Source organism: Carcharhinus amblyrhynchos, unplaced genomic scaffold, assembly GCF_965287045.1.
Source record: "Carcharhinus amblyrhynchos unplaced genomic scaffold, sCarAmb.v2.hapA scaffold_37, whole genome shotgun sequence".
In the NCBI taxonomy this organism is placed as follows: Eukaryota; Metazoa; Chordata; class Chondrichthyes; order Carcharhiniformes; family Carcharhinidae; genus Carcharhinus; species Carcharhinus amblyrhynchos.
In genome coordinates, this window is record NW_027649778.1 from 10,632,294 (window position 1) to 10,656,819 (window position 24,526).

Below are 24,526 nucleotides of genomic sequence, written 5' to 3' on the forward strand. Positions count from 1 at the left end.
AAGTAATGACAAACTTTTATGAAGTCTGGTTAGACCACAATTGCATCCAGAGTATAGCTTCCAATTCTGACCACTACATTTTAAGAAGAATGTGAGGAACCTTGAGAGTGTGTGGAGGAAATTGTCTTGAATGGTTCCAGGGATGAGGGATTTTAGCCACAGGATTGGGTTGGAGAAACTCCTTGGAGCAAAGGAGTTTGAGGGTAGATTGGATCAAGGTGTACAAGATTAACACCGGTTTAGACAAGGAAAAGTTGCCCCCATAAGCTGATGGTACAAGGTCAAGAGGGCCACAGAATTAAGCGTTTGGACAAGAGGTTTTAAAGGTTATTTATCAGTGTCACAAGTAGGCTTATTATTAACACCGCAATGAAGTTACTGTGAAAATCCCGTAGTCGCCATACTCCAGTGGGTACACTGAGGGAGAATTTAGCATGGCCAATGCATCCTAACCAGCACGTCTTTCGGAGTGTGGGAGAAAACTGGAGCATCCGGAGGAAACCCATGCAGACATGGGGAGAACGTGCAACCTCCCCACACACACACACACACACACACACACACACACACACAGTGACCCAAGGCAGGAATCAAACCTGGGTCCCTGGTGCTGTGAGGCAATGGTGCTAACCACTGTGCCACCCCAGGTGGAGATATTCAATAATTTCAAAAGGAAATTGGATGGACAGTGGAGGGAAATTACCCTGTGGGGCCATGGGGACAGAGTGGGGGAATGGGGCAGACTGCATTTGCTCCACAGAGAGCCGGCATGGACTCAGTGGGCTGAATAGCCCCCACAATAGTGCCTTGGGATCTTTTACTTGCATGGATGGCCTCAGATTGACAGCTGATCCAAACAGCAGCACCTTCAACAGTGCGGCACTCCCTCAGTATCCCAATGGGAATGAAGTTAGGATGGGGATTGAAAAGTAGTGCAGAGAATTGAGGATTGGATTGTGTGATTAAGTCCTTAAATGCATGTGAGAAAATGCAGATGACTGATTATTGCTGGATTAAATCAGTAATTGTGATGATGTTTCACAGGAATTGACCTAATGGACATGGCTGGAGACGTATTGCAACCTCAAGGAGATGACACAGCCAGGAAAGCCTGGCACACGAGAAACACCATCCTCCAATATCAGGAGAGCTTCAACGTGATAGAAAAGGTGGGAACTGTCATGGTCTTTACGCTAGAGTCCTTCCTGATTAGTACTCAGAACTCAGCTTACAGTTTATACAAGGACACCAAAGCCACATGTACAGACACCCATGCAAATATACACATCCACGTACACTCACGCTCACTCGTGTACTACTACTCTTATGTATTTGGGCACAGATGCACAAACACGCACACCCCCATACAACGCATGGTGGCGCAGTGGTTAGCACTACTGTGCACAGTGCCAAGGATCCAGGTTCAATTCCAGGTGACTGTCTGTGTGGAGTTTGCACATTCTCCCCGGGTCTGCGTGGGTTTCCTCCGGGTGCTCCGGTTTCCTCCCACAATCTGGTTAGGTACATTGTCCATGCTAAATTCTCCCAAGCAGGCGCCAGAGTGTGACAACTAAGGGGAATTTCACAGTAACTTCATTGCAGTGTTAATGTAAGCCTACTTGTGACACTAATAAATAAAAATATACCTGTACATACATATCCATACACACTTACCCACTTATACCCACATGTACCTGTGGACAGACTCATGCGCCCACATACCACCAGCTGCCCGAGGGAACAGGACAAAGTTAAACCCTGTAGTTGATGCTCAGCAGTTGAGGATCACAGTAACACGCGAGTGAGGTTGTGTCGTCATTACTTTTTTTTATTCATTTTTGGGATATGGGCATCGCTGACTGGGCCAGTACTTATTGCCCATCCCTAGTTACCCGTGGGCAAGTGAGAGTCAACCACATTGCTGTGGCTTTGGAGTCACATGTAGGCCAGACCGGGTAAGGACGGCAGATTTCCTTTCCTAAAGGGACATTAGTGAACCAGATGGGTTTTTTTGACAATGGTTTCATGGTCATCAGTAGACTCTTAGTTTCAGATATTTTTTATTGTATTTAAATTCCACCATCATTAGCTGAGTTTCTGGATTAATAGTCTAGCGATAGACCATCGCTTCCCCCGTAATCCCGAGTTTATTAGATCAAATTCCATTATGGCAAGTTGTATAAAATACCTACTTGGTTCACTAATGCTCCCAGGGCAAGGAACCCCAGACCCCTCCCTGGCCTGGGCAACACCTGGTTCCAGCTCTGTGTCATGTGCTGGACTCCTAAATCATAGCAATCAGTTAGAATTGTTGGCAGGCCTAATATAAAGTGGCCGGACAGCCAGTGCAGCACAATGTGACGTTGGCTGAACGATGTATCTTCTATTCTCCATGACCTTGTTTTCCTATTTTATCTGTGCTGCCCACTCTCTTCTTGAGAGCACAGCAAGGTAACACTCTCCCAGGTCACTGCTGGTTAACATTATGTGAGTGACCAGCCACAGTTATACTGTAGCCACAGGAGGCGAGTGGAAACCTGTGCCCAAGATGCAGGAGAACTTTGCCTTTGCAGTCCGGATGCTAACCACTTTCAAAGCAGTATGAAGGCACAAAAATCTTTCTTTTTGCTGAATGTTGTTTTGCCTTGCGCTCTGTTTCAGTGCCCGAAGCCAGTTATTGCAGCAGTTCATGGAGCTTGCATCGGAGGAGGTAAATTCTTGTGTCATTTTAATAATCCAGTAAGTAACGGTCCATTTTTTTTTTGAAAGTTTATTTATCAGTGTCACAAGTAAGGCTGAGATTAACACTGCAATGAAGTTACTGTGGAATTCCCCTGGTTGTCACACTCCGGCGCCTGTTCAGGTCAATGCACCTAACCAGCACGTCTTTCAGACTGTGGGAGGAAACTGGAGCACCCGGAGGAAACCCACGCAGACACGGGGAGAACGCGCAGACTCTGCACAGTGATCCAAGCCGGGAATCGAGCAACAGTCCCTGGCACTGTGAGGAAGCAGTACTAACCTCTGTGCCGCCCTATTTTGTAATATCCCCACCACATTTCATAGAATCCCACAGTACAGAAGGAGGCCATTCAGCCCATCGAGTCTGTACCAATCACAATCTCACCCAGGCCCTATTCCCATAACCCTGCACATTTACCCTGCTAAACCCTCTAACCTACACATCCCAGGACACCAAGGGGCAATTTAGCATGGCCAAGCATTGTAAGCTGCACATCTTTGGACTGTGGGAGGAAACCCGAGCACCCAGAGGAAACCCACACAGACACAGGGAGAACGTGCAAACTCCACGCAGACAGTGACCCGAGGTTGGAATTGAACCTGGGTCCCTGGCGCTGTGAGGCAGCAATGCTAACCACTGTGCTGCTGTGCCACCCTATTTTGAAGCGCAAGAAAATGCATATAATTTGCCTGTTTCCATTCTATTGGAAAGATGTCTTATTTCATGTGTTTTACACATAGAACTTTTGTTTAAGAAATTGAATTTGAAATGTAGATGAATGAAAATATTTCATTGAGAAATCATTAAACACTCTCCGTAATGGTGACCATGAAACTATCATGGATTGTTGTCACACAAGTGCCAGGCAATGACCATCTCCAACAAGAGAGAATCTTACCATCGCCCCTTGACAGTTACTGGCAATACCATTGCTGAGCACCCCCCCACCCCCACTATCAACATCCTGGAGGTTACTCTTGACCAGAAACTCAACTGGATTAACCATATAAATAACATGATTACAAGAGCAGGTCAGAGGCTAGGAATCCTGCATGGAGTAACTCTCCTCCTGACTCCCCAAAGTCTGTCCACCAGCTACAAGGCACAAGTCAGGAGTGTGATGGAATACTGTCCACTTGCCTGGACAGGAGCAGCTCCAACAACACTCATGAAGCTCAACACCATCCAGGACAAAGCAGCCCGCTTGATTGGCACCACATTCACTCCCTCCATCACTGACAAACAGCGTGTACCATCTACAAGATTCACTGAAGGAACTTACCGAGGCTCTTTAAGCAGCACCTTCCAAAAACACGACCACTACCGTCTAAGAGGATGTGGACAACAGATACATGGGGAACACCACCACCTGGAGGTTCCCCTCCACGCCACTCACCATCCTAACTTTGAAAAATAACAGCCGCTCCTTTACTGTCGTTGGGTCAAAATCCTGGATCTCCTTCCCTAACTGCAGTATGGTTGTACCTACAGCACAGGTACTGCACTGAGTTGGAGAAGGAGGCTTATCACCACCCTCTCAAGGGCAATTAGGGACAGGCAATAAACGCTGCTCCTAGCCAGTGAAGCCCATGTCCCTGTAAATGAGAAAAAACAGGTTCACTAATGCTCTTTAGGGAAGGAAATCTGTCTTTACCTGGGCTATCCTGTAAAAAGACCTAGTAAGCCATTCAGTTCCCGGGCAGTTAAGGCTGGGCAACAACTGCTGGTCTTGCCAGCAGCAACCACATCCCATAAATGAATACAGGGAAAAAAGTGATCTTAAGGCAGCTCGTTGGCCTAGTTTACATAAGAACATAAGAAATAGGAGCAGGAGTAGGCCATCTAGCCCTTCGAGCCTGCCCCGCCATTCAATAAGATCATGGCTGATCTGTCGTGGCTCAGTTCCACTTTCCCGCCCTCTCCCCGTAACCCTTAATCCCCTCTCTTATCAAAAACCCATCAACCCGCGTCTTAAAAATATTTAGCGAGGCAGCCTCCACCACTTCAACGGGCAGAGAATTCCAGAGATTCACCACCCTTTGAGTGAATAAGTTCCTCCTCAACTCTGTTCTAAACCGCCCCCCCTTTATCTTGAGGCTGTGCCCCCTAGTCCTAGTGTCTTTTCTGAGCGGGAAGAGTCTCTCCACCTCTATCCTATCCATCCTATTCATCATCTTATACGTCTCAATGAGATCTCCCCTCATTCTTCTAAACTCTAACGAGTACAAGCCTAGTTTATTCAGCCTCTCCTCATAGCTCAACCCCCTCAACTCCGGCATCAGCCGAGTAAACCTCCTTTGCACTCCCTCCAAGGCCAAAATATTTTTGCGCAAGTGCAGCGCCCAAAACTGCACACAGTACTCCAGCTGCGGCCTCACCAATGCCCTATACAGCTGCAGCAAGACCTCCCTGCTTTTATATTCAATCCCCCTCGCTATGAAGGCCAGCATCCCATTCGCCTTCCTGACCACCTGCTGCACCTGCAAGCTGGGTTTTTGCGACTCATGCACAAGGACCCCGAGGTCCCTCTGCACCGTCGCCTGCTGCAGTTTTTCGCCACATAAGTAATAGTCCTTCCTACCATTCTTCCTACCAAAGTGGACCACCTCACACTTGCTAACATTAAATTCCATTTGCCATTTCCTGGCCCATTCGCCCAGCCTATCTAGATCCTTCTGCAGACTCTCCACACCCTCCGCACAATTTGCCGTTCCCCCAATCTTGGTGTCATCAGCAAATTTCGACACCCTACACTCGGTTCCCTCCTCCAGATCATCTATATAAATGGTAAAAAGCTGAGGCCCCAGCACCGACCCCTGGGGCACTCCACTAGTCACCATCCGCCAATCTGAATAGCACCCGTTGACCCCCACTCTCTGCCTTCTATTTGACAACCAATCCTCTATCCACGCTAACACCCTACCCCCAACTCCATGTCCCCCGACCTTCTGCAATAACCTCTTGTGAGGTACTTTGTCAAACGCCTTCTGAAAATCCAGAAAGACCACATCCACTGGCTCTCCTCTATCCACCGCCCTAGACACATCCTCATAGAACTCCAGTAAATTTGTCAGACACGACTTCCCTTTAATGAAACCGTACTGCGTCTGCTCTATCAAGCAATTCCCTTCAAGATGCCTCGCAATTTCCTCCTTAATGACGGATTCTAACATTTTACCTACCACAGACGTTAAACTAACCGGCCTATAATTCCCCGCCTTTTGCCTGGCACCCTTCTTAAACAACGGCATAACATTAGCCATTTTCCAATCTTCCGGCACTTCCCGGAATCCAGCGACGTCTGGAAAATAACCACCAAGGCATCCACTATCACCTCCGCCATTTCTTTCAGAACCCTCGGATGCATTCCATCCGGTCCTGGGGACTTGTCCACAATCAGCCCCTCCAGTCTGTCGAGCACCGCCTCTCTAGTAACAGTAATGTCATTAAGACCCTCCAGTCCTACCTCCTTTCCATCGCTAACACCCGGCAAATTATTCACGTCCTCCTCTGTGAAGACAGAAACAAAAAGGTTATTCAATACCTTAACCATATCCCCATCCCCTACCACTAGGTCCCCTTTCTCATCCTCTAAAGGACCAACGTTCACCCTAGCCAGCCTCTTCCTTTTTATATATTTATAAAAACTCTTGCTATCCTTTTTTATATTAAGCGCTAGCCCAGCTTCATAGTTTCTCCTACCCTCCTTTATCAACTTCTTTGTCAATCTTTGTTGACATTTAAACCTCTCCCAATCCTCTTCTCGCCCACTACTCTTAGCTACTCTAAATTCCTCCGCTTTTAATTTAACACTTTCCTTCACCTCCTTCGTTATCCACGGCTTACTACCTCTCCTCCTACGGTCCTTTTTGACCATCGGAATAAATTTCTGCTGAGCACCAAGAAAGATCTCCTTAAAGATCCTCCACTGCTCCTCAGCAGACCCTCCCTCCAATGTGCTCCCCCAGTCAACATTCGCCAATTCTTCTCCCATCCTACCGTACTCCCCTCTATTCAAACAAAGGACGCGCATCCGGGAACCCACTTTCTCCTCCTCCATCTGCACCAGAAACTCCACCATACAATGATCACTCTCTCCTCAGTGTATTTGGTGACACTCATTGATTTATAACCACTAGGTTAATGGTTTAAACTGCGTCACTCTTTAACTCACTTGCTGTATGGTCACATAGGTTTTTTTCATTCATTGTGAGACATGGAGGTCACTGGCTGGGCCAGCATTTATTGCCCATCCTTAGTTGCCTGAGGACAGTTGAGAGTCAACCATATTGCTGTGGCTCTGGGGTCACATGTAGGCCAGACCAGGTCAGGAGGGCAGATTTCCTTCCCTAAAGGGACATGAGTTTCCTTGTCATCCATAGATTCTTAATTCCAGATTTTACTGAATTTAAATTCCACCAGCTGCTGGGATTCAAACTCGGGTCCCCCAGAACATTAGCTGAGTTTCTGGATTAATAGTCCAGAGATAATACCACTAAGCCATTGCCTCTCCTACAAGGTTGTATTGGGTTTATATTGAGGCAAACACAGTAAGAAGTCTCACAACACCAGGTTAGAGTCCAACCAGTTTATTTGATAGTAATCCCACAAGCTTTCGGAAACGATGTTCCTTCATCAGGTGTCTGCAAGGTTCTGATCAGAGAAAGGTCTGCATCTTTAAGACTTGAATAGCAGGTTAGCTGCAAAGACTTGCATTCTAATCAATATTCTGTAAACTGCGTGTGTCTTTATATGCCCTTCTCTGATCAGAACCTTGCACACACCTGACGAAGGAACACCGTTTCCAAAAGCTTATGGGATTACTATCAAATAAACTGGTTGGACTTAAACCGGGTGTTGTGAGACTTCTTATTGTGTTTACCCCAGCCCAACGCTGGCATCTCTACGTCATGACTTTATATTGAGGTACCTCAATACCCAAGGGATGGAATTTAATCTAACAGAGAGGGGTGAGGGTGCCGAAAGCTGCTTTGTGGGCAATACTTCCCATTTTTTCACTGAGGCTGGAGAGGCAGAAGTTACAGAAAAACCCCAGAAGGGCAGAAGCAGCATTGTGTAACAGACTGTGTTTTCCCATCCCAAATATCAAGCATTCTGCCAAATTCCTGCTCGAACCACCATAAACGCAACATTCAGGAAAATAAACTGATGATGCATCTTTCCTCTACAGGTGTAGATTTGATCACAGCCTGTGACATGCGGCTATGCTCTCATGATGCCTGGTTCCAAGTGAAGGTAAGTGTTTTTGTTTTGAGAATTCCTTTGTCAGTGGGTGTTGTGTCATGTGCAATCTGGGAGAGTGGGGAATATACAGTTATGTCACCCACAGGCACTAAGAGAAGGCATTTGATTTGATTTATTATTGTCACATGTATCGGGATACAGTGAAAAGTATTGTTCCTTGCGTGCTTTACAGACAAAACATACTGTTCATAGAGCACATAGTGGAGAAGGAAAGGAGAGAGTGCAGAATGTAGTGTAACAGTCATAGCTAGGGTGTAGAGAAAGATCAGCTTAATATAAGGTAAGTCCATTCAAAAGTCTGACAGCAGGGAAGAAGCTGTTCTTGAGTGGGTTGGTGCGTGTTCTCAGACTTCTGTATCTTTTCCCCAATGGAAGAAGATGGAAGAGACGATGTCTGGGGTGCGTGGCGTCCTTGATTATGCTGGCTGCTTTTCCAAGGCAGCAAGAAGTGTGAATACTCACTCACCTACATTGACTCCTGATTAAGCAACACCTTAGTTTAAAAACTTCTCATCCTTGTTTTCAAACCCCTCCAAGAACGTTGAACCCACTCTCTGCTGACACAGAGTGAGAGTGCCTCCACTGGGGCAGGGCTGATACCTAACGGTGTGGTAGACATTGAATAAAGAATTACGTGTCTTACTCATGGTCATTAAGCAAGCAAATGTCAACCTCGAGTTTTCTCATCATTTGCATGGTGGACATAGTCTATGAGAGGAGCTTGCAAAGTTTGCTTGGCCAAGAAATATGACCCACAGTGATAACATGAAAATATTGCCAGGCTCATGAACACTCTCCCTGTCCGATTCTCTCTGAACTTTACTCCCCCACCACAGTGGCACAATGGTTAGCATTGTTGCCTCACAGCACCAGGAACTGGGGTTCAACTCCCGGCTTGGGTCACTGTCTGTGCGGAGTCTACACGTTCTCCCTGTGTCTGCGTGGGTTTCCTCCAGGTACTCTGGTTTCCTCCCACAGTCTGAAAAATGTGCTGGTTAGGTGGATTGCCCGAACAGGTGCCAGAGTGTGGCAACTAGGGGAATTTCACAGTAACTTCATTGCAGTGTTAATGTAAGCTTTACTTGTGACTAATAAATAAATTTAACATTAGGTACTTTACTTGTGAGGAGCAAAACTCACAGGCAGCACTGCTGGCCAGCCTCAGAACGAACTGTGGGAGATTCTTCCCCAACACATCATTTTCACCTTGTCATTGAGTAAATTCAAGTCGACATCTCTTTGCTCATTCCCCTCCTTCTCCCTGTACCCTCTGAATCCCTATCTGAACAACTCGTCAAATTTATTCACAATGTGATGTAGCTGGCTCAAACTTACTACAATATCAGTGACCTATTCTGGGGATGACACTCACTTGGATTATCCTCCAGTTGGTATCTACTTCTAATTTCTTATCGAGTCATAGAATCCCTACAGTGCAAATGGAGGCCATTCAGCCCATCAAGTCCATACCAACTCTCCAAGAGAGCATCTTACCCATACCCAACACCCTCTCTAACCCCAAGCATTTACCCAATAACCCCCCCCCCCCCCCCCCCCCCCCCCAACATACATATTTTTGGACACTAAGGGGCAATTTCACATGGCCAATCCACCTAACCTGCATATCTTTGGACTGAGAGTGGAAACCCACGTGGACACGGGGGGAGCATGCAAATCCACACAGGCCATCACCAACAACCTGTTTGGGTCCCTTCATGCTGATGCTATAGTTAAGAAAGCTACCAACGCCTCTACTTGAGGCTAAGGAAGTTTGGCATGTCTGATACGGCTCTCACCAAATTTTGCAGACACGCCATAGAAAGCATTCTTTCCTGATACGTACAACTTGGTGTGGCTCCTGCTCTGTCCAAGACCGCAATAAACTTACAAAGGGTCGTGAATGAAGCCCAGTCAAACAAACCAGCTTCCCATCCATTGACTCCATCTACACTCCCTGCTGCATTGGAAAGCAGCCAGCATAATCAAGGACCCCTCACACCCCAGACATTCTCGCTTCCACCTCCTTCCTTCGGGAAAAAGATACAAAAGTCTGAGGTCACATACCAATCGACTCAAGAACAGCTGCCATCAGACTTTTGAATGGACCTACCTCGTGTTAAGTTGATCTTTCTCTACACCCTAGCGATGACTGTAACACCATATTCTGCACTCTCTGCTTTCCTTTTCTATGGATGGTATGCAAGAAACAATACTTTTCATTGTATACTAATACATGTGATAATAATAAATCAAATGATATCAAGAATGCAATTAATCTGAGTCAGCCTGACCTGTCTGTGTCTGGCACCATCCTCACCAGCCTACAGCATCTTCTTAACATCCCCTCCCCTTACTCACTGAGCAGTTGCTGGATCCACTCTCGCCAACCACCCCTTCCCAGCTGCCCAGCTCCAATGGGCATTCACCTTACTCAACATACCTACAAAGCCTGAGCACGGGCCTGCTTCAATCCTCTTACCAACCAAGACTCCCTGCTCCTTCTCACTTCCTGGTTCTTCTCCTTGCTGGACGACGTCTCACCATTGGTGATGGTGCAGTTGAAAGTCTCCAACGTTGGGACAGCGGGGCCAGCCACAATAATTTTCCAGCTCCTCCAATTTCAGGACCCCCCCCCCCCCCCCCCCCGTCACAGGCGTTCCTGCTGCTCCAATTATAAACTCTGACCCTTAAAGACAGACAGGGAGGGGACCTATGATTGGATGAGTTGGAGAAGCCAATATGAAAGAGACAGCATCAGTGATTGGAGGAGCTGCTCCTTATGGGGGGCGTGGGGGGGGCTACTTTTCCATCACTGGGGGCTTTCTAGGCTGTAATAATTTTGCTGCCCTCATGTATTCTGGACCCTGTAATCTAGGCTGACACTTCAGTGTGTGTGGGGTGGGGGGGTGGATGGGAGAGGTGGTGGTGCTACACTGTTGGGGGTGCTTTCAACAGGATGAGTTTCTAAACTGAGAGGCAGGTGGTCATAAAACATCCCGTGGCACTATTTGAGGCTACGGCTGGAATTTTACTGCCTCGCCTGTCCCGGAATCAGAGTGGGCGAGGCTCGCAGAACGATATTCTCCGTTGGCTTTGGGTGGGAACTTAAGAGCCTTGGGTGGGGCGAGGTGGTAAAATTCGAGCATACGTGCCCGGGCGAACTTTCGGGTCATTATTTCGTTGCTGTGCGCAAATTAACTGTCATGTTTCTCTCACTACAACAGTGGCCAGACTTTTCAAAATGGTTCCATTCGCGGTGGGACATCCCGAGGAAGGCCAGGGATAAATTAAATCCTCGGAGTGTTGATTAATTTTTATAATCAGCTGCTGTCCACATTTGCTGTGAGCTGTTGTTTAATATTTCACCTGTCAGGAGTCAATGTTTTCTTTCTGTTCTGTCTAGGAAGTGGATATCGGAATGGCAGCAGATGTGGGCACTTTGCAGCGACTTCCCAAAGTTATAGGGAACGCCAGGTAATCTTAAAAAAAATCATTCACGGGATGTGGGCTGCATTGTTGCCTGACTTGAACGTCCTTGAGAAGCTGCCTGCTGGAACCGCTGCAGCCCACGTGGTCTAGGTACACCCATGGTGCTGTTAGGGAGGGGCGGCACAGTGGTTAGCATGCTACATCACAGCACCAGGGACTGGGGTTCGATTCCTAGCTTGGGTCACTGTCTGTGTGGAGTTTGCACGTTCTCCCTGTGTCTGCGTGGGTTTCCTCGGGGTGCTGTAGTTTCCTCCCACAGTCTGAAAGACGTACTGGTTAGGTGCATTGACCCGAACAGGTGCCAGAGTGTGGCGACTAGATTTTCACAGTAACTTAATTGCAGCATTAATGTAAGCCTTACTTGTGACTAATAAATAAACTTTTTGACCTAGTGACAGTTTTGCAATCAGCAAGAGCAGCAACTAAAGCAGGCTCCTGTGAGGCCTTGTCTTGGCCTCTCTGTGTGTAACTGCCTTCCATTGAGACTCCAGAGCACCAGTGAAGGTGGAGTGCTGCACTGTCAGAGGTGCTGCCCTGAATGTCAGGCATCGTCCTGGTACTGACTCCTGCCCAGCGCTCCTCACTGCCCAACCTTCCTTCCTGTTCTCTTATTTTCTCTCTGCCTCCTTCCAGTATGTTGCTACAACTTTTCCTAAGCTGCTGACCTTATGTGCAAAGCAAATCTGTTTTGCACACGAGCTTTGTGTAAAATAGATTCGCTTTGTCTTTTTTTGAACAGATTCACTTTAATTTGCTAGGAAGAATTACAGATAATATATAGAACAGAAATAGGCCATTAGCCCAGTAAGTCATGCCAGGCAAGCCTCCTCCCACCTCCCTATGTCTATCGGAATATACTTTTAATCTTTCCTTCCTCGTGTCTTTATCTAGATTCTGTTCATGTTCATGTATACAATTCATCTCCACCGCTCTGTGGTACAAAGTTCCACATTACTCTGTTGAGTAAGGAGATTTCTCCAGAATTTCCTACTGCTTTTTATAGTGACTATCTCCATAAGATTGTAAGACATTGGAGCTGAATTAGGCCATTCAGCCCATCGAGTCTGCTCCGCCATTCAATCATGGCTGATATTTTTCTCATCCCCATTCTCCTGCCTTTTCCCCATAACCTCTGATCCCCTTATTAATAAAGAGCCTATCTAACTCTGTCTTAAAGACTCTTAATGACCTGGCCACCACAACCTTTTGCGGCAAAGAGTTCCACAGATTCACTACTCTCTGGCTGAAGAACTTCCCCCTCATCTCTGTTTTAAAGGAGTGTCTCTTTAGCCTGAGGTTGTGACCTTCTGGTTCTAGTTTTTCCCACTAGTGGAAACATCCTCTCCACGTCCACTCTATCCAGGCCTCACACTATCCTGTAAGTTTCAATAAGATCCCCCCCTCATCCTTCTAAACTCCAATGAGTATAGACCCAAAGTCCTCAACCGTTCCTCATACAACGAGCTCTTCGTTTCCAGGGCTCACTCTTGTGAATCTCCTCTGGACCCTTTTCAAGGCCAGCATACGTGTGATAACATGTTAGCTGTTGTTAGGGACCAGATCAGAAACCTTAAGGTATTTTATGAAGACTAGACTCCAACTATTTTCTTTTTCTGGCATTAGTGTGAAGATAAAGTGTTTCATTCCAGGTATGATTTTATTCACATACTAGGGAGCTTTTATCAAAGCAAACTTTATTTTAACATTACGGTTTACCTATAACAAATGAATTAGCTAAACTTTTATCAATTTAAATGTGACAAGGAACAATTCCTAACTGCTTATCTATCTCTATTAGTTTCAATTTAAATAATATTCCTCTTATAGGCTTATGTCCCTCTTCAAAATCAGTTAGAAAACAACACAAGCTTGGTGTTTTTACTTGTTAACAGTCCTAGAGCCTTTGAAACACTTCTGGAAAGAGTCCTTCTGACACTCAAACAGTAGTCTCCAGAGAGCGAGTGAGAGACAGAGACATGTTTTGCATCTTTCACGACTACTGCTTACTCCCATCTTGTCAATAAATATACTCTGAAGCCCCAGGGGAAAAAACAAAATGCATTAACTCAGATTAAAACAAACACCCCATTAGTTAAATAAAAGCAAATTTCTGGAATCTGAAACCAAAAGAAAAAGTGCTGGAAAATCTCAGCAGGTCTGGCAGCATGTGTAAGGAGAGAAAAGAGCTGATGTTTTGAGTCCAGATGACCCTTTGTCAAACTGAAGGGCATAGGAAGTGGGAGATATTTATCCTGTGGGGTGAGGGAATGAAAGGTGAGTCATAGCCACAGAAAAAGGGAAAAGGCTGCTTGTGGCAGTCCACAGAGAGAATAAAGGGTGTGAGTATCCGAACAGCAGAGAAGCTGAAATCAGAGGGTAATAGCTGAAGATGCGGAGGGAGGGGGGAGATGGATGGGAAAAGGGAAGCAAAGGGGGAGAAAAGGGAACAAAGGAGGATAAAATAAGAGGAAAGGGGGGGTAGAAAAATAAAGAAATAAAAGGTAAAGAACAGTGAAAAATTAAATAAAATGAAAACAAAGGGGTGGAGGTGGGGTAGAGCAAATCATCTGAAGTTTGTGAACTCGATGTTGAGATTGGAAAGCTGTAAACTGCCTAGCTGGAAGATGAGATGCCGTTCCTCCAGTTTGCATTGAGCTTTACTGGAACATTGCAGCAGGCCAAGGACAGACATGGGCATGGGAGCAGGATCGTGTATTAAAATGGCGAGCAAAGGAAAGGTCGGGGTCCTGATTGCGCTCAGATCGAAGGTGCTCAGCAAAGCGAACACCCAGTCTACGCTTGGTCTCTCCGCTTAGAGGGGATCACATTGGGAGCAGCGAATGCAATGGACGAAATTGAAAGAGGTGCAAGTGAAAACCATGCTTAACCTGGAGTGAGTGTTTTGGACCTTGGATGGTGTGCATGGAAGAGCTAAAGGACCTGGTGTTACACCTTCTGCGATTGCATGGGAAGGTGCCATTGGTGATGGGAGAGGTTAAGATTAATTGTTAGCCTACTTCTCGGCTTGTGAAATGCCTGGTGCAGACAAATTGGCACCATATAAACAGAGCTGAGTTCTAAACATATCACTTACAGGAAACATTATGAAAATACATTTCTTAAAGGCACAGTATTGTCACACTGTGGATTAATTGGTCGTACTCTCATCTTTAAAGCAGAGGATTGAGGGTTTAAGTCCAGCTGCAAAAGACTAGATTGAGATTTCAGAGCACCAGTGAGGGAGGAGTGCTGCACTATCAGAGGTGCTGCCCTACAGATGAGTTGTTAAACCAAAGCTCTGTCTGCATCCTGAGGTGGATATAAAAGATGTATTTTGAATAAGAGTAGTGTCCCAGCCAATATTTATTACTCAATCAGCATCACTAACAAAACAGATAATCTGATCATCTGTTTGTGGGAGCTTGCTGTTTACACAGTGGCTGCTGTGTTTCCCACTGCAGTGGCCGTATTGGCTGGACAGCACGTTGGGATGTCCTGAGATTTTCCGTTATGTCCCCTAGTCTTGGATGCCCAGCCCAAAAGGGACAACGTTTTCTCCCAAGATTCATCTCTCTGCAACAAAACTGAAACAGGATCCAAACTATAATTGATCTATGTCAGCAGCACAAAACAGACTGTAGTGAGTTGTCAACTCATTTCACTCTGAGGCCTATTCTCTCTTCCACTGAAGTCAAACTGGACACCCACTGCACAACTGGAAAAAGACAAACTGCATGGTGGCACAGTGGTTAGCACTGCTGCCTCACAGCTCCAAAGATCCACGTTTGATTCCGGCTTTGGGTGACTGTGTGGAATTTGCTAATTCTCCCTGTTTCTACGTCGCTTTCCTCTGGGTGCTCCGATTTCCTCCCAGAGTCCAAAGATGTGCAGGTTAAGTAGACTGGCCATGCTACATTGCCTCTTAGTGTCCAAAGATGTGCAGGTTAGGTGGATTGGCCATGCTAAATTGCCCTTTAGTGTCCAAAGATGTGTAGGTTAGGTGGACTGACCATGTTAAATTGCCCCTTAGTGTCCAAAGATATGCAGATTAGATAGATTGGCCATGCTAAATTGCCCCTTCATGTCCCAACATGTGTGGGTTGAGAGATTAGCAGGGTATAAATACATGGAGTTACAGGGTAAGGCAATGGGCTTGATTAATATGCTCTGTCAGAGAGTCAGTGTAGATCGATGGGCCAAATGGTCGCCTTCTGCACTATAGGGATTCTATGATTCTATCCTTTCAGCCTCTGAGGAAGAGCCTCAGATTTTAAAATGGACTGGAGGCTGAAGTGGAACGAGATCTGGACAAACTTATTTTTAATCAGTGCGACAAACTTATTTTTAATCAGTGCGTAGCTGAAGTTCGAACCAAAGTTTGAATTGTCAGTGTTAAATATATTTGGATTTAACTAGCAGATATATTGGGTGTGTGGGTGTGTTTGTGTGGATGATATATGAATGGTAATCAGGATGTTCTGTTTATCCTATTTGTGTTTTCTAGTCTGGTGAATGAATTGATCTACACAGCAAGGAAGATGATGGCAGATGAAGCACTGAGCTGTGGTCTGGTGAGGTAAGATGTCTGGTTTAATGTCTCGTTCAACCCCGTGTCAACTATGTTCACTGCTTTTGTGGTCTGTAAGACTCTTGCTGCTTAGCCCAGTGTCCCAGTTATCCCCTGTTTGTGTGTGCTCAATCATTCATTTCATTGACATTAACAAACCATGACAATGTATTTTGACAAGATGTTTACCGTCGCTTTCAGGGGCCGGACATATCCACGATCAGTCAGGCACCGGGTGTCTGTTAGTGGCTCCTTGTAGCAGACAAACTGAACTGGGTCACTGAAAGCCTCAGCGAGTTTGTGCACCTCACGCCAGCTCTAATTCTCTGGTAACTCTCACCTCAAGAGTTCAGGCTGGGGAAGGGCCTGGATAAGGTGTTGTGTCCGAGAGAGATTCAGTGCAAAGTCGATGGGCTGAATGTCCTCCTTCTGCACGTTAAGAGTTCTATGAGAAACCCTTTTGTACTAAGGTAGCTAGTCCCAGAATGGTAGTGGACCACTATGTTTGGCCCCAGTGAGCCTAGGTACAGAGAAGTTATTACGACTATGCATTGGTTGCCTCCTCACAGAGTATCTGAAAAATTTCAGGCCAGGTTGATGCTAGACTTGGCTTTGCTTGTTCCTCCCCCATCGCCCCCATAGTTCAATAGACTGGTAACATGCACTGGCCATTGACGAATGGAGACTGGGGAATTGGCATGTTGGACCTTGCCCAATGTAAGAAAGGCTAACATAGAATCCCTACTTTGCAGAAGGAGGCCATTTGACCTAAGAAGTCTGCACCAACAACAATCCCATCCGGGTCTATCCCAATAATCACACACATTTAGCCTGCTAAACCCTCTAACCAATGCAACCTAAGGGACAATTTAGCACGGCCAATCAACGTAACCTGCTTGTCTTTGGGCTGTGGGAGGAAACTAGAACACCCAGCGGAAACCCATGCAGACACGGGGAGAATGTGCAGACTCTGCACAGACAGCGACCCAAGGCTGGGAACCAAACACAGGTCCCTGGCGCTGTGAGGCAGCAGTGCTAACCACTAGTGCCACCGTGCCGCTCACAAACTTCTTTCCTCTTGTCCAAAGCCGCACTTTCGAAGACAAAGAAGCCATGCTGGATGGTGCCTTTGAGATGGCATCTGAGATAGCCAGCAAGAGCCCAGTGGCAGTGCAAGGAGCCAAGCTGAACCTGATCTATTCCAGGGACCACTCAGTTAAGGATGGCCTGAATTATATTGTGAGTATGAAACAAACGTTGAGGCTTATGTAACCGGTCAATGGGCTGCCTTGATGATTCAATCTCTTAGCCCCCTTTCGGTTGGTGTGTGGGGAACCATTGAATGTTGCAATAGTGTTTCCACACCTAAGGTATTTTAGATTGTACCATGAATGCCATGATTTAAGTACCATTGCTCTAATTCTGACGATCAACATTGCTGTCTGAAATCGCAAACCCGGATTCTCAGAGAAAAATCTGTCTCATTAGGGGAAGTGATGGCCTAGTGGTATTATTGCTAGACTATTTATCCAGAAACCCAACAAATGTTCTGGGGAGCCGTGTCCAAACCCACCATGGCAGATGGTGGAATTTGAATTCACAAAATTATGGAATTTAGAATCTACTGATGACCATGAAACCATTGTCGGAAAAACCCATCTGGTTCACTCATGTCCCTTTAGGGAAGGAAATATGATGTTCTTACCGTCTGGCCTCCACGTGACTCCAGAGCCACAACAATGTGGTTGACTCTCAACTGCCCTTGGGCAACTAGGGATGGGCAATAAATGCTAGTCAGCCAGTGATGGCCATGTCCCACGGATGAAGAAAAGTAACTATTTATTCATTACTTTGGAGAGATTTCCAGTCTCCCATGCAACAAGATATCAAAAGAATCCTGTGAAAATCCAAGGCCTTGCAGTATCACAGTTAATATGAACTAATGCATGACATATGTTTTGAAAGCTTAAAGGGTCTCTTTGTTTTAAACAGGCAACAGAAACATGTCTTGTGGATAGTTTGAGATCTGAGCACAGTTTATGTTCTTATAGTCTAACCCTTTAAGGCCAATGCTTGGGCACTTCTAGTGGAAGTTATTTCTAGGGGAAATTGTTGAAGTTGCTGCTGTGGTCAGAGTTCACTTGCTTCATGAGGAAGCTCCAGTGGTCATTCAGAGTTCGACTGCTGTGTGAGGAAATGTTGTACAGTACCAGGTTTTAAGCTACAGCTGGGGGGGTGGGGATGCACCTTTTCTGAAAACCAAGTGGAAATTTTACATTTGAAGTGTGAAAGAAACTCACAAATGTTTGGATAAATAGATATTTGAACAAAAAACTTTGTACTGTTGCCTGGCCTGTCATCTGTCAATTCCTTCTGTCTTGTCCCAAGACATTTCCTCATTTACTTTCACATTTTATTTCTCTAGCTATTTGTTCCCCTTCGGCATTGCTCACCAGGATTAAAGTTTGGAAAAAAATTAGATAGGGGACTATTTTTATTTAAGGTGACAGTGCCTCCATTATATAAATAAAATATATACATCAGTGTCTTCTCACACCTCTCTGTGACTATAATCCATCCAAGGTATTCTCTCATTATTGTTTTTTTGTTCATTTGTCGAACATGGGCGTCGCTGGCTGGCCAACATTTACTGCCCATCCCTGGTTGCCCTTGGAGAGCAGTTGAGAGTCAACCACATTGTTGTGGCTCTGGAGTCACATGTAGGCCAGACCTGGTAAGGACAGCAGATTTCCTTCCCTAAAGGAACATTAGTGAACCAGATGGATTTTTCTGACAATTGACAATGGTTTCACGGTCATCAGTAGATTCTGAATTCCAGATACTTTTTATTGAATTCAAATTCCACCATCTGCCGTGGTGGGATGTGAACCCAGGTCCCAGAGTATTAGCTGAGTTTCCGGATTAATAGATAATACCACTAGGCAGTTGCCTGGTGTGTACAATGGGCAGGAATCACCAGTGTGGAGATGTCAGCATTGGACTGGAGTAAACACAGTAAGAAGTCTCCAAGGACTTTAACCTGGTGTTGTGAGACTTCTTACCAGGAATCACCAAGACAGAATTGTAGAAAAGTGCAGCACAGGAACAGGCCTTTCGGCCCAGGAAGTTGTGCCGAACGTTATGCCAAAATTAAACTCATCCCTTGGTCCATGTTCCTCTATTCCTTGCATATTCATGTGCTTATCTAAAAGCCCCTTAAATGCCCCTATTGTTTGTTGCCTTTCAGGCTACATGGAACATGTCGATGCTACAAACAGATGATCTTATAAAGTCCACTCAGGCGGCAATGGAGAAGAAGTCTCCAAAAGATGTGCCTTATTCCAAACTGTGATGGAAGTGGATTCAAAGTATCTATATCACCCTCTGCACTGATGATTTCTCTAATGCTGATGATTTTTAAAACAAATAAACTTAATGAATATTTGTCTATAAACGAAATATGTTTATAATGGAGGTACATGTTATATTGAATCATTTTTTACAGCCTTTCATTTTGTTTGCCTCTGTTTCCAGCTTCTGACTTGCAATCTCATTGCAATAATCATGGGAAATTTATTCTGCTTTACCCAATCATGGTTGAATCACTCGTAGCATCAGATTTTAATGAAATAGGATTGGGTGCAGTCAGTCCTGCATTGTGAATCCATGTACTGTGTCCTGATCAATACTAATCCCTCAACCATCCATACAAAACAGATCAACTGCTCTTTATTTTATTGTTGTTGGTGGGAATAGAGTTACAGGTGCACTGCAGGAATTCACTAAGGCTCCTTAGCCAGCACCTTCCAAAACTCACGACCATTACCACCTAGAAGAATGAGAGCAGATACCTGGGAACACCCCCACCTGGAGGTTGCCCTCCCAGTCACTCACCATCCTGAACAGGATAAATATCTGCTGTTCCTTCACTGTCGCTGGGTTGAAATCCTGGAACACCCTCCCTAACGGCACTGTGAACGTACCTAACATCACTCGGACAGCAGTGGTTCAAGATGGTGGCTCTCCCCCACCTTCTGAAGGGCAACTAAGGTTGGGTAATAAAGGCTGGCCTAGCCAGTGTTGCCAACATCCACGAACAAATGGTTTGAACTTGACTTTTTTATTAACTCTTTCAACTAACCAATTAATCTCCTAATTATATGGAGTACTCCTGGATACTAAAACAAAGAACTTGCTTTAGTCAAATTGGTGCTTGCGTTTTCCTACATTGCAACAGTGATGACACTTTAAAAAGACTTAATTGGGATGTGAAAGATGCTATATAAATGCAAGTTCTTGCTTCGTTTTTTGCAGTGTTCATTCTGATCAGTTGCAGTTGCCTCTGCCTCAACCCACTTATAGAACCACAATTTTTCCACATTACTGTTCTAAATCCTTGCTTTCTGATTGGGATGGTATGAAACTTCTTTTCATTCATTGTGTGAACATAAGTAACTTGCCTCCCAGATCCTGAGCAAACAACTGGAAGGAGGAACTGGAGAGTTCAGAAACAGCTGGAGGAGGTGCACCAGAGGCTCGGGTGATGACTGACCTGTAGTGTAGGGAAGGGTGCACAGATGTACCAAAAATAGGTGCAGGACGCTAACAAACAAAGGAGGGTTCTGGCTATATAATATTGGGGGTGGATTTCTCACCTGGGTGTGTCCGCTGGGGTACAAGAGATTCAACCTTTAAAAAATAAGACTCACGAATCTGTAACACAACTCACAACCTCAGGATGTCCCTCAAGAGATTGTCAGCCACTCAAGTACTTTCTGAATTGTAGCCACACTTACAAAGTAGGGCAAAGCTTCTCGAGCGTTCTGTTTCTGTAGAGCTCCCTCGCCATTATAATAATTCCACAGACCCCTGTAACACAAGTTTTTTTTTTCTCTCTGTATTAAATTACAAAACAAACACTGTCTTATCTTTATATAGTTTATGCTTGGTAATTAAATGTCTGCATTTCAAATACAGTTACTTGTGCTCAAATTGCACATGCGGTTCGGGTATACCTCCACAAATAAAACTGAAATTCAAGTAGCTGTCTCTGTACTGCCTTAATTTCTCGATGTTAATTGTGACTTGATGTCTTTTACTCACAGCTGTACTTCTGGGGTGTACTCCAACCCTTAGAGAGCAATAAGGAAGGGATTTCTGCATCATCACTTTGATCTTTTGAAGCTTAGGGTTGTATTTAAGATTTATCTCTATCTGGTGTTCCATCTGCTAGTTTTGATGTTTCTCGTTCTTTGTAGTTTAACTTGCTCCCACTGAAAAGCTATTGAGAAAGATGTGGCGTAGTGGTATTAACTCTGGACTAGTAATCCAGAGACCCAGGGTAATCTTTTTATTCATTCATGGGACATAGGTGTCGCTGGCTAGGTCCAGCTTTTATTGTCCATCCCCAGTTGCCCTTGAGAAGGTGGTAATGAGCTGCCTTCTTGAACCCGCTGCAGTCCATGTCATGTGGGTTGACCCACAGTGCTATTAATGAGGCCAGTCTAGCCTACATGTGACTCCAGATCCACAGCAACGTTAAAATACCCTCTGAATTGGCTCAGCAAGCCACTCAGTTTAAGGACAATTAGGGATGGGCAATAAATGCTGCAGGATTTTAGCCAGCGACAGGAAAGGCGATATATTTCCAAGTCACAATGGTGAGTGGCTTGGAGGGGAACTTGCAGGTGGTGATGGTCCCATGTATCTGCTACCCTTGTCCTAGATCGTTGTGGGTTTGGAAGGTGCAGCTTAAGGATCTTTGGTGAATTGCTCTGGGGACCTGGGTTTGAATCCCACCATGGGAGACTTGAGTTCAATAAAAATTTGGAATTAAAAGAATGAGGACCATGAAACCATTGTTGACTGTGTAAAAACCCATCTGGTTCACTAATGTCCTTTAGGGAAGTAAAACTGCTCTCCTTACCCAGTCTAGCCCACATGTGACTCCAGATCAATAGCAATGTTAAAATACCCTCTGAAATGGCTCAGCAAGCCAGTCAGTTTAAGGACAATTAGGGATGGGCAATAAATGCTGGCCCAGCCAGCGATGCCCACATCTCATGAATGAATGAAAATAAAATGATATCAATCATCAGCATATTATACTACCTGAGAATGTGCTTATTTCTGTAATAAAGATTGGGCATTTAGGGATGAACTTAAATGCCAGTCTAAAAATATTCTGGTAAATCATGATTTCACAACCTCAAATGGGATAACATCAGATACCAGCGAGTGGATGAACATAGGATCAATATCCCAATCTTTTCCAAAGAAATGTTCCTGTTCAGACTGCAGTTACTGGTTGACCTGCTGTGTTCTAAGTAAATATACTGTTACTGTAAGTTGCTTTCTACTTCCTGAGAAAGGGGATGCTTTGAAAAGTCCCTCTGCGAACATGCACCATATTCATTGGCAGTTCTTGGCAGGCTCTGTGAGTTGCTGACCTTGACCACCTGCCTGGTGGATGATTTAGAGTGGCTGTCCATGGACAGGAACTTAAGAACTAGGAGCAGGACTAGGTCATTTGATCCCTCGAGTCAATAAGATCATGGTTGATCTTTTCATGGACTCAGCTCCACTTACTCACCCTCTCAACATAACCCTTAATTTCTTTACTGATCGAAAATCTGTCTATCTAAGCCTTAAAAGCATTCAATGAGGTAGCCTCAACTGCTTCACTGGGCAGGGAATTCCACAGATTCACAAACCTTTGCGTGAAGAAGTTCCTCCTCAACTCATTTCTAAATCTGCTCCCCCTTATTTTGAGGCCATGCCCCCTAGTTCTCGTTTCACCCGCCAGTGGAAACAACTTCCTTGTTTCTATCTTATCTATTCCCTTCATAATTTTATATGTTTCTATAAGATCTTGCATTCTTCTAAATTCCAATGAGTATAGGCCCAGTCTACTCAGTCTCTCCTCATAAGCCAACCCTCTCAAATCCAGAATCAACCTAGTGAATCTCCTCTGCACCCCCTCCAATGCCAATATATCCTTTCTCAAGTAAGGAGGGCAAATTTAGGTGTGGCCTCACCAGTACTTTATACAGCTGCAACATAACCTCACTGTTCTTCAACTCCATGACCAAGTAGCAATCCCAAGCCAGAAGCTACAGAGGGCTATGAGGAGTCAGGGGCCAGATTGGGGTGGGGGGGGGGGAGGGGTGCAACTTGTTCATTTAACAGTCAACATCAACCCCCCCCACCACCCCACCTCCCCAGCAATGGGGAACTGAGACTCGGGATATTTGCAGTGTGACAAAAAGGAAGAATGGATGATTTGCATTCACCACCAGAACACTGCAGAATGAAGTATTTCTTTTTGTTAACCAACATAACTAAAGCAGCAAACTGTTGGATAAGTTAAAAATGCAGTTCCCTTAAAGGGATACTGCGTTAAAGTAAACAGAATCTCTCTTTGAAGTGTAGGCACTATTATTCGGTAAGAAATGCAGCAGCCAATTTGTGCTTGTTAACTCTCACACACAGCGATGTGATAATGGCCAGATAATCTTTTTTGGAATAAAAAATTCACCTTATTTCCTACCAACACAAAATGTCCCTGGAGGATGGCCACCAATACCTGTCTGTACCAGTGCATTTATCTGTACATGCACAGAGAGTGGCATGGTGACACAGTGGTTAGCACTGCTGCCTCACTGCGCCAGGGACCTGGGTTCAATTCCCAACTTGGGTCACTGTCTGTGTGGAGTTTGCATGTTCTCCTTGTGAGAGAGAACATAGCAGCAGAAGGGGGCAGACAGTCAGCACAAAAGACCCCCTCAACTGCCCCCCCCGCCTGAGCTTATTAATGGTCATCTTGGTTAGGCGCAGGGAGCTGGCCCACAAGGTGGTCGAACATAAGGAGGTATTCGGGCAGATGATTGAAAGCTCCGTCACGGGCATTTTAACGTGGGAAGGAGAGTGGGAGAAGTTTAGGGAGTGAATCCCAGAGATTTGGATTCATGTAGCAGAAAGCCTGGCCACCAATTAGGGGGGGGCTTCTTCACGCAGAGAGTGGTGGGTGTGTGGAATGAGCTGCTAGATAAAGTGGTAAATGCTTTTAACATTTAAGAAAAACTTGGACGAGTTCATGGATGAGAGGAGTACGGAGGGATATAGTTCAAGTGCAGGTCAGTGGGACTAGGCAAAAAAATGGTTCGGCACAGACAAGAAAGGCCAAAAGGCCTGTTTCTAAGCTGTAATTCTCTATGGTTCTATCATGTGATGAAGGTGAGGTCAAGAGGTCATAACTGGAGGACAGCAGAATTCCTTCATGGAATTGCTTCTTTAAGATCATGAGGAATAGGAATAGGAGTAGGCCATTCAGCCCCTCAAGTCTGCTTTGTCATTCAATACGGCTGATCTGATTGCGGCAGTTAACTTCATTATCCAACCAGACCCCCCCTTATCGATCAGAAATGTGCCTAACCCAGCCTTGGTTATATTCAATCAGCCAG

General features: G+C 45.3%; 1 protein-coding gene across 1 annotated transcript in view; it reads left to right on the forward strand.

Moving 5' to 3' along the window:
- ech1 (enoyl CoA hydratase 1, peroxisomal) overlaps positions 1 to 21,109 on the forward strand; it is a 33,778-nt gene extending 12,669 nt beyond the window's left edge. Inside the window, exons 4-10 of the mRNA XM_080218285.1 lie at positions 1,045 to 1,169; positions 2,662 to 2,710; positions 7,935 to 7,999; positions 11,412 to 11,482; positions 16,002 to 16,073; positions 17,153 to 17,303; positions 19,312 to 21,109. Coding sequence (XP_080074411.1) covers positions 1,045 to 1,169; positions 2,662 to 2,710; positions 7,935 to 7,999; positions 11,412 to 11,482; positions 16,002 to 16,073; positions 17,153 to 17,303; positions 19,312 to 19,416 — 638 coding nt within the window. The 3' untranslated portion in view covers positions 19,417 to 21,109. The remainder of the gene's footprint in view (positions 1 to 1,044; positions 1,170 to 2,661; positions 2,711 to 7,934; positions 8,000 to 11,411; positions 11,483 to 16,001; positions 16,074 to 17,152; positions 17,304 to 19,311) is intronic.
- The last annotated feature ends 3,417 nt before the right edge of the window (positions 21,110 to 24,526 follow it).